At 39.1% G+C, this 11185-nt stretch overlaps 1 protein-coding gene across 1 annotated transcript in view; it reads right to left on the bottom strand.

The window, feature by feature from the left end:
* The window catches only part of LOC107686901 (breakpoint cluster region protein-like), an 80420-nt gene that overhangs the window by 15828 nt on the left and 53407 nt on the right, over positions 1-11185 (bottom strand). Inside the window, exons 5-8 of the mRNA XM_016484047.1 lie at positions 5659-5766; positions 4611-4671; positions 4295-4347; positions 3371-3511 (exon numbers count right to left, since the gene is read on the bottom strand). Of these exons, the coding sequence (XP_016339533.1) occupies positions 3371-3511; positions 4295-4347; positions 4611-4671; positions 5659-5766 (363 nt within the window). The remainder of the gene's footprint in view (positions 1-3370; positions 3512-4294; positions 4348-4610; positions 4672-5658; positions 5767-11185) is intronic.

The raw sequence follows: 11185 nt of genomic DNA on the forward strand, positions 1-11185 counted from the left end.
AGAGAAAGGAAAACTTGAAATCGCATCATATGACCCCTTTAAGTGAGCGTTAGGTAGTAATCTAATAGTAAAAAAATATTCTAATTATTATTGTGAAAAATATATTATATTATAGATTGTGAAAAATATATAATTATTACTATAGTGAAAAATATGTAATTTATAACAAATATATAATCACGGTAAAAATAATTATTGGTATTTGTTATTTCATTATTATTATTATTTTGATGTTTGTGTGTATTATTTTATTTTATTTGCACAGAGGTAGTGCAAAAATATTATCTTAAACTCTAAAGGCTAAAACAGAGTGCACAAAGATCACTGTACCTTTAAAAGGCCACTGAGCTGTTAGCTTTACGTTATAAGCTGTTCCTTCCCTTATACTTTCTATCCAACAATCAACAATACAATAAAAACATGCACCCAGCAGCAGACACTAAACTGTGTTTCTTTCAAAGAGCACTATATATCAGCATTTACATGACTGGCATTTCCAGAACAATCTCACTGTAACGAAATGCAAAGCCTCTCTTCCTCTCTCTTTCTTCTTCACCCTGCAAGACACAGGCGCACACACACACACACACACACACACACACACATGTCCAAAAACAAACAAGCTTGGTATCTTAAATTTCTTCTGCAAACACTTGTACTGTACACTGTTTGCAAATCTTTACCAGTATCTTACCAGTCTACAGTGAACATGATGTGCTTTTTTCCTCTGTAAAAAACGAGACGCTCAAATGAGCTGTCTCAGCACATCAGATGACATTTTCCAACAGTTTGCCTCCAGTACAAACATGACAATAGCAATTTCTCATAATCACCCACTACAAACAGACTGAAACCACTGAAAATTAAACACAGCCATTCAGAATAAAAAAACGGAGCGGGTCATACAGTTTGTGTTTGTGTGGTAAAGACAGACACCCCTCTGGGTTGCACATTTTTAGCCTTCTTAACATAACAAGCTACTTAAAATTATTACTTTTATTAGTATTACGGGCATATCCCTGACAGCATTACATTGTTCATAAAGAATAAAGTACATTTTTATGTGCTTAAATTACCTCTGTGTCCTAAAGGTACAGCAAAATGCTCATCACATGAGTCTGTGTGTGGTATATGTTGATGTGCAGGCACGTGCACAGGTAGGGCTCAACCTGTGCAGAGCACATGCCCTTTTTGTCCTTACACTCCGAAGTGCCCTTTTTTTTTGTTCTTCAATAAAGCAATGCTATTGGTCACCCTTTACATCTGTCTGTCTGTTTTACAAATATATTTAGCGAATGAAAGGTATTAAAAAGAGTTTGTGACTAAATCTTGTTGGATCCGCTCAAACTGTCAGTCAAACCTCATAACTCCACCCCCTGTCTTGACTGACTGAGTGCAGTGAACTCAGCACATGCCACTCAAAAGGTCTGTGCACGGCCCTGTTGATGTGCATACATTTGTGATGGTCTTTTGAACAGAGCAGGTGGCTTTGACGAACCCAAGGTCATCAGGTTGTGTATGCATTTACATTTGATGTGTATATTCAGGCATTAGCATGTTTGGATTGCTTCTGTGCGTTTATGTGTCTTTTGTGCATAGTGCTGACACTTCATATACATATTTACATTGTGAATGAGTGTGTGTGCGTACACAGTCTGCAATGTCACATGTGTGCAGCTACATACAAAGCCCATCATGCATCGCTCTGTGAGCGTGTATCACAGATGCTGAAAGCTGCTTTCTGAAATCGGCAGGTTCATTTGCATTTTAATTAAGTGGCTTCGACCCAGCTAGTGCAGGCCTCTGGGGCCACCCTGAATCTCTTCTCTCTCTCACCCGCATACCTCCAGTTTCCAGCACGGGTAACACTAGAAGCCCATAGCTAATCAATGCAACCATGACCTGAACAATCATGCTAATGCTTCTAGCTGCCCACTGATCAGTTCTGAAGTTACTCTTAAATAATGAGATTATTGTTCATTGGCATCAACCAAAGAAGTAAGCTTAGGGCACCATACTGTACCTCTCCACTCAAGCTAGATGCATCTCTAGAATAACTAAATTAAACAAATGAATGAAACAATAAAGCGAAGTACACTGATATAAAAATTACAGCCGATACCAATAAGCCAGTAATTATTTTTATGTTACAGCAGGAAACTATTAAATGGCTGAAAACGATACTATTTTGTGTAAATAAATAAAAAATGCTATACCAAAAAACCTACAAGCAAACAAAACAGATACGCTTTAAATGCTACAAGCTAAACAGTGCCAGATGCCAGAGCTACATGCCAAAGTTTAATAATCATGGTCTCTTTAAATCCCTGAAGTATGAGCAATAGTAATTAATAGTGATGCAGGCCTGAGCTAATAAAGAAATCATGGTTACTAAATCATCAAGAAACTATAAAAACAAAAGGAAAGTAAACTAAGGCTTGTGTTTTCTTAGACTGGACTGAAAGACAATAAGCTCCACAACAACACATTGATTTCCATGAGTTCCTTTCATGCACACACTATCAATATTTGATCAGTTGGTCTGTCCGCATGCACCCGAGGGAGGAAGGCGGGAGGGGTGTAGAGAGCGGTAGCAAACTCCTCCTCACTGTTTACTCGAAGTAGGCGGAGTCTACTCCACACAAGATGGCCTTTTATGAATAATCAATGAGTTGCGAGTCAGAGCGAGGTGGCTCATTAAGGCAAATTACACGCAAGCGCTGCTCGCCATCAATCACACACAGCAACAATTCATCTGCCACTCTCCTGAGGCTAACATTGCTGGAATGAAGGGGGCGGCACAGAAAGTCTCTGTGTCGAAAACCAAATGTATCTTTCCAAGATAATTCTCTTTAAGGGTGATCTTCTCTGCTGGGGTCAGCGAGGGTATGCGCTTTCTTACCGCCTTTAACTAATGACATCATCATTACTCAAGAGCATTAGTAAGCAGATACCGAAGAGATGATTAAAAATAAATCCCACTAAATCTGAGCACAAACAACTCAAATGCAGCAAAGAGTTCTGTAACAAATAGAGGATGTTTTATTTATAGCATAAACCCTCTGTGGAGATGGAGAGTATATGCTAGTGTGAAATAGAGAGTTGGCAGAGTCGCCCAAGGATAGGCTGTGCAGAGAGCAGAGGGTGGGCCGGCTCTGAGATGGATGTTAATGACTGGCTGTATATCCTGATGGGAGCTCATTGACTGGATGGCTTCAGGGCACCTGCACTATGTGCGGCCTGAATTTTGACATTTCTGTGCCCTATAAAAATATGTTTTTGACAAACACTCTCTATCGTAAACAAGATGGAGGACTTATGAGAGAGGGAGAGGGGTAAGATGGAAGGAAGGAGGGGTTTCTGCACTCACCTCTCCCTTCTTCACTGTCATGGACTGGCGGCGAGGCGTGCTCTCTTCGTTAATGCTGGACAGGAAGTTCTGTGAGATGCGGAGGGCATCCTGCAGGAGGGGGTAATCTGGGTGACTGGAAGGTGTGTGTTTCAGAAGATCCTGTAGAAAACAAACACAGACATTCAACCAAAAAAAAAACAGATTTAAAGGAGACCTATTATTTCCCCTTTTTACAAGACATAAGTATTAGGTGTCCCCAGAATGTGTCTGTGAAGTTTCAGCTCAAAATACAGATCATTTATTATATCATTTTGAAAATGCCTAGTTTGAGTGGAAGCAGAAACAGGCTGTTTTCGTGTATCTCTCTTTAAATGCAAATGAGCTGCTGCTCCCCGCCCCCTTTTCCAGAACAGGGAACAGTTGGTTCATCAGATACTCTGCTAAAAAACATCTGTTTGGTTTTGATGATCATGTCTATCGCACTAAAATCATGCGTTTTATATCATATTAGTTTAAAATTCTGATATACGGTTTTCTGAGCGCACACATCCGAAGCACGCACACAGAAAACGGCTGTCACACAGCATGTACCAAGACGGTTTGTACATATATAGCAATGCTACCAAGCATTGCTATGAATGGGAGAAACAGCAACACCCAATATAGCACGTCCAGGGCACCTTAATCCCACCTTCTTAATAAAAGAGCCACTTCCTATGAAGTTATATGTCGATGTACATTTGTTCCCTATGTTGTTTACAGTGCCCTTTGGACTAAATATACTCCTTGCAACTTGGAATCTCACTTAAGATGGCAGAGGAAAGTAAACTTCCCAAGGCACTATCTTGCGATTGGAACGTGTCCTAAATATGAGCAATAGTAAAAGTGATAAACATAAACGTTTATCTAACGCATAAAGAAAATATGATAAATTTGACTCACATGTAAAACAAGCGTGCTCCGGGTCACTCTGTCCACTGGTTTATAGAGCAGAGCTGGCAAAGACAAGACAGAAGAGAACACACACAGTGGGCGATTATTCCCAAGAGCCACTTTCATACCACAGGCTCAAATGCCGATGTTTGAAACCTTATCTAATCCACCCACTCAATGGGTTTTATGCAACTGAATTTAAAAGAAGGAACGACATGACATGCTGAGAGCAAAATGTGCAACAAATAAGCTCAATGAAAATACTACAGATAAAATAATGACCATATAATATGAAAACAATAAATGCCATCCTGTTGTTTCTTACCTTCCAGTGAGTATTTGGCTGTCAGGTCCTTGCACTCCTTGGTGCTCCTGACCTTGAGACTCTGCAGAGATATCAGAGACAAACTCAGGATCAATAAACCTGTGAAGTGCACACCATCATGCAGGGCTGGTAACTGTGATCTCATAAAGAACATCAGATTACTATTACAGAACAACGATTTTCGCCATATTACAGCAGATATTCTCCTGACAAATGATAGCTGGTTATGATAGATGGATTGCTATGTAGATTGTAGAGCTTATCAGACTTGTAAATAGCACATGATAATCCAAACATTACATGTAAAAATAAGCAAAACTTGCTGTTAAATACTTGACTGTGTACTTATTCTGTTGTGGTGTATATTCAACTTCTATCTCCTCTATTCTCTGTATATTGAAAGAATCCCTTTCGGGAGAGACTAAATGAATAAATTAGCTTGTCACATTTGATCTACATACGGTAGGCACTAACATTATTAAAACATTATTTTAAGGAATATTTACCAGTAAAATTATTTACCAGAATTAATTTACCAGAAAAATGTAAATACACAAGACAGAATTTCTGAATAAATAAATAAATAAATTAGTTTTTTATAAAATAAATTATTTAGAGATGCTTTTGATTATTAAAATGTAACGAAACTATTAAAATGGAATCCGGAAAATTAATGAAAAACAGAAATTGATCAAAATAAAACTAAATTTGAGGGAAAAAACAACAACAAAAAAAATTTCTTAGAGCCTTAAAAATGTAATTTTTGTTAAACTTTTATTAAATTGCTGTTAAATTGTGCAAGTTTCATGATTTCAATTAATTAGACATGCTTTTTGATTAATAAAATTTAATATAACCATTAAAACAGAGTCTAGAAAAATTTAAACGGGAAAAATGGAATTTGGAAAAAAATGTAACAGAATTTGGGAAAAAATAAAACAGATTTCTTAGGGTACTAATTCTATTCCTTCTAAGCTGGGGATTTTGGGTAGAGGTATCTGTTCCCGTATTAGAATAACAAGACCTTGAGCACTCCAGTAGGCATTACCTCAGAGATCTCTGCAAACTGTGTGTTTGCTTGACAGCACTTCTCTGCGGTCTCCACGGCGAGTTCGTAATTATCAACGAAGGCTCTGTACACTCCAAGCTGGCTAGCCTGCAGGAAGAGAAAACAAAGTGAGTCATATCCACTCATGCATCTTTTTGTCTTTGTTGCCCATGTATGGTGGACTTTAAAACAGTAGGATGCAAACTGTTGAGATTTATGAGCATATCCAAGATGACAGTTCTCGCTTCTGGCTAACAGCGACACTATCAGTAATGAGTGAGATGCACACATGGACTCGCCATGGTGACATGGGGCGGACAGACAGGACAGTGTCATCGCCGCAGGAGCAGCTGGGCCGTTGCTGTGCGTGGCTATAGAGCCTACAGCGGTTGCCATGGCAGCAGAGGCCAACTCTACAGTGAACAATTAATGCATGCGCATGGCGCTTGTAAAAAGCACATTTGAAAATCTGATTTAGCCCATCCAAACTCAATAGCCATCCTGTTAAGAGCTGGAAACCTCTCTCTGGAAACAGCTCAATCAATCTCTCAAAAACACAAATATACATTAGATGATAAAGGGGTTGTGTGGGTGTATATGCATGATAATAAATAAGCTGGAGCTGAGCTAGCTAAAACATTTTTCTGCCTGGACTGGCCATGTGGATTTGACAGTTTAAGAGTACATATTTAACCATACTGTAGAATGTTTTTGATTTCTTCAAACAGTCATAATCTGTAGTTATTTAGCTTTACACTTTCACTTTATTAGCTTTAGATTAGATTTCCTACATTTTTTGCCCTTATGACCCTATGTTTTTGTTACTGTACCATTAAAACGAGTTCACCCAAAAATGACAATTCTGTCAACATTTTGTCTCCTTAGGCAACATTTACACTAGTGTGTTTTCGTTTTAAAACACATAACTTATTCTACGGTTACGCCTGTCATTTACACCCTCGAAAACTGAGACTTTTGAAAACGCTGCAGACCCCGTTTTAGTTTGAAAACTCAGGGGTTGTGTTTCAGTGTAAACGGACCAAAACGGAGACTTTTGAAAACGATGGCGTGGCTGCCCACATTTGCTCTGCGTATCCTTGATGACCGTGTAAACAATAACATCATGCTCATTGTTGTACCCATAGATATGTATAGGTAGAATCCCCATTCGACCGCTCAAAGCACGTAGAAGCGTCCGCCATCTAAATAATAGACTCTACCTATACATATCTATGGTTGTACATGCATTAATGGTCATGTGACATGCGTTTTTGGTTGTGTAGTGTGGACAGAGAACGTTTCTGAAACACAGTGAAAACACCAGTGTAGACGAGGATCGTTTTCATTTTAAAATGCTGTTTTAAATTGGAAACGCACTAGTGTAAACAGGGCCTTAGAATTTTAAGGTTCTATCTGACATTTTTGTCAAAATTGAGTTATTCACATATTCTTATCCTGTGACTTATTCTTAGTTGTGTAAATTTTTTCAGACTTTTTATTTAGAAAACAAAAAGGTTCAGTCAGCGCTGATAGCCTTGTGGGCAGTGTGCCGACATACAATGCCGTTGCACTACGGGTATTTCACTTCCTGTCAGCTCAAAAAAAAAAAAAAAAAGGTTCTATCTAGAAAGTATAAGGAATGCAAAAACTTTGAAGCTCAATATCTCAAAACCGCTCAGAATGTAGATAGAACCTTATAATTCCAAAGTGGCGATTTATTCATCTTCATGTCATTCCATACCTGTAGTTATACTTCAGTTTCACCCCACAACCCCAAGTGACCCCATTGGTCTCCGTCCATGTTTGGTGGTACATCCGGGGATAAATCTTTTATTTTGCACGGGCCAAAGAGACCATAAGTGAAGTCATTTTCGCAGTGTGTGCAATCATCTCCGTGCTGAGCAGAAACAGCCGCTCCGGGCCAGAATCTATCTGCAGCGTGGCGGACGGGAATTTACTCCACGACAACCTCATTACAGCGTGGAGAGGGATGATGACCGTAATAAAGCAACGACAACACATGCTGGGTCGAGTCAACCCGTGGCTGAGCGCTGTGAAAGGATGTGTTAAGCTTGAGAAACTGAAAATTTAGAAATGTAAACAGACTGAAGCAACTTCAATCAAATGGGTTTAAAACATATGAAACCAACTAAACTAAGAGACCGTAGTCAGAAATATACGAAATGAACGTACAACAGAAAAGTGGGCGTACAGTCGTTTCTACGCAAAACTTGGAATTTATCAATATGGATGTGAGCGGTGGCTACAATCAAACCTCACGTCAGGTCTCAACTCGTGTAGTAAATCTGGTGGAGAATTGTACAATGACAGAATTTTGTTCATTTAGATTATTTTCCTGACCGACAACCGAAGCTCATTAGTCCATCGTTAACCAGTAAGATTAGAATGTAATTTTTTTCAGGGCTTTAGCTTTATATGTGCGAAAAGCAGCATAAACAACAGACCATGAGGATTCACACATTGTGGTATCACGCACCTGCAGTGCTTCGGTGAACGGAGAAAAACCGAAATCAAGTCTATAAAAGGAATAAAATAAATAGGACTACACAAAATATATTTCTCTTCTTAACAAAAGGAAAAAGAAACTGTGCGACAAGTATAGGCTACACTCGTTTTCGTGACACTCAATGCATTTTATTTCTTTTCTTTATATCTTTATTTTAATAAACCCATCTGATCACGCGGGCGCCTCGTGCACACACAAAACATTAGTTCTAGTTGCTTGGCGACATTTCAGCCATTCATCATCAAACTAAAATGTAGTCAATCAAACATAAAAGTTACACTGTTTATTTTAAAAGGTCCGCTGTAAACTCAGCGTGCAGCGCCCAAACAAGCCTTGTATAGACTAGAGCCCGACCGATATGGGTTTTTTGGGGCCGATACCGATACCGATATTAGGGAGTAAAAAAAAGCTGGGCCGTTGCTGTGCGTGGCTATAGAGCCTACAGCGGTTGCCATGGCAGCAGAGGCCAACTCTACAGTGAACAATTAATGCATGCGCATGGCGCTTGTAAAAAGCACATTTGAAAATCTGATTTAGCCCATCCAAACTCAATAGCCATCCTGTTAAGAGCTGGAAACCTCTCTCTGGAAACAGCTCAATCAATCTCTCAAAAACACAAATATACATTAGATGATAAAGGGGTTGTGTGGGTGTATATGCATGATAATAAATAAGCTGGAGCTGAGCTAGCTAAAACATTTTTCTGCCTGGACTGGCCATGTGGATTTGACAGTTTAAGAGTACATATTTAACCATACTGTAGAATGTTTTTGATTTCTTCAAACAGTCATAATCTGTAGTTATTTAGCTTTACACTTTCACTTTATTAGCTTTAGATTAGATTTCCTACATTTTTTGCCCTTATGACCCTATGTTTTTGTTACTGTACCATTAAAACGAGTTCACCCAAAAATGACAATTCTGTCAACATTTTGTCTCCTTAGGCAACATTTACACTAGTGTGTTTTCGTTTTAAAACACATAACTTATTCTACGGTTACGCCTGTCATTTACACCCTCGAAAACTGAGACTTTTGAAAACGCTGCAGACCCCGTTTTAGTTTGAAAACTCAGGGGTTGTGTTTCAGTGTAAACGGACCAAAACGGAGACTTTTGAAAACGATGGCGTGGCTGCCCACATTTGCTCTGCGTATCCTTGATGACCGTGTAAACAATAACATCATGCTCATTGTTGTACCCATAGATATGTATAGGTAGAATCCCCATTCGACCGCTCAAAGCACGTAGAAGCGTCCGCCATCTAAATAATAGACTCTACCTATACATATCTATGGTTGTACATGCATTAATGGTCATGTGACATGCGTTTTTGGTTGTGTAGTGTGGACAGAGAACGTTTCTGAAACACAGTGAAAACACCAGTGTAGACGAGGATCGTTTTCATTTTAAAATGCTGTTTTAAATTGGAAACGCACTAGTGTAAACAGGGCCTTAGAATTTTAAGGTTCTATCTGACATTTTTGTCAAAATTGAGTTATTCACATATTCTTATCCTGTGACTTATTCTTAGTTGTGTAAATTTTTTCAGACTTTTTATTTAGAAAACAAAAAGGTTCAGTCAGCGCTGATAGCCTTGTGGGCAGTGTGCCGACATACAATGCCGTTGCACTACGGGTATTTCACTTCCTGTCAGCTCAAAAAAAAAAAAAAAAAGGCTCTATCTAGAAAGTATAAGGAATGCAAAAACTTTGAAGCTCAATATCTCAAAACCGCTCAGAATGTAGATAGAACCTTATAATTCCAAAGTGGCGATTTATTCATCTTCATGTCATTCCATACCTGTAGTTATACTTCAGTTTCACCCCACAACCCCAAGTGACCCCATTGGTCTCCGTCCATGTTTGGTGGTACATCCGGGGATAAATCTTTTATTTTGCACGGGCCAAAGAGACCATAAGTGAAGTCATTTTCGCAGTGTGTGCAATCATCTCCGTGCTGAGCAGAAACAGCCGCTCCGGGCCAGAATCTATCTGCAGCGTGGCGGACGGGAATTTACTCCACGACAACCTCATTACAGCGTGGAGAGGGATGATGACCGTAATAAAGCAACGACAACACATGCTGGGTCGAGTCAACCCGTGGCTGAGCGCTGTGAAAGGATGTGTTAAGCTTGAGAAACTGAAAATTTAGAAATGTAAACAGACTGAAGCAACTTCAATCAAATGGGTTTAAAACATATGAAACCAACTAAACTAAGAGACCGTAGTCAGAAATATACGAAATGAACGTACAACAGAAAAGTGGGCGTACAGTCGTTTCTACGCAAAACTTGGAATTTATCAATATGGATGTGAGCGGTGGCTACAATCAAACCTCACGTCAGGTCTCAACTCGTGTAGTAAATCTGGTGGAGAATTGTACAATGACAGAATTTTGTTCATTTAGATTATTTTCCTGACCGACAACCGAAGCTCATTAGTCCATCGTTAACCAGTAAGATTAGAATGTAATTTTTTTCAGGGCTTTAGCTTTATATGTGCGAAAAGCAGCATAAACAACAGACCATGAGGATTCACACATTGTGGTATCACGCACCTGCAGTGCTTCGGTGAACGGAGAAAAACCGAAATCAAGTCTATAAAAGGAATAAAATAAATAGGACTACACAAAATATATTTCTCTTCTTAACAAAAGGAAAAAGAAACTGTGCGACAAGTATAGGCTACACTCGTTTTCGTGACACTCAATGCATTTTATTTCTTTTCTTTATATCTTTATTTTAATAAACCCATCTGATCACGCGGGCGCCTCGTGCACACACAAAACATTAGTTCTAGTTGCTTGGCGACATTTCAGCCATTCATCATCAAACTAAAATGTAGTCAATCAAACATAAAAGTTACACTGTTTATTTTAAAAGGTCCGCTGTAAACTCAGCGTGCAGCGCCCAAACAAGCCTTGTATAGACTAGAGCCCGACCGATATGGGTTTTTTGGGGCCGATACCGATACCGATATTAGGGAGTAAAAAAAAAGGCCG

Source organism: Sinocyclocheilus anshuiensis, unplaced genomic scaffold (assembly GCF_001515605.1).
Source record: "Sinocyclocheilus anshuiensis isolate Anshui unplaced genomic scaffold, SAMN03320099.WGS_v1.1 scaffold1339, whole genome shotgun sequence".
Lineage (NCBI taxonomy): Eukaryota > Metazoa > Chordata > Actinopteri > Cypriniformes > Cyprinidae > Sinocyclocheilus > Sinocyclocheilus anshuiensis.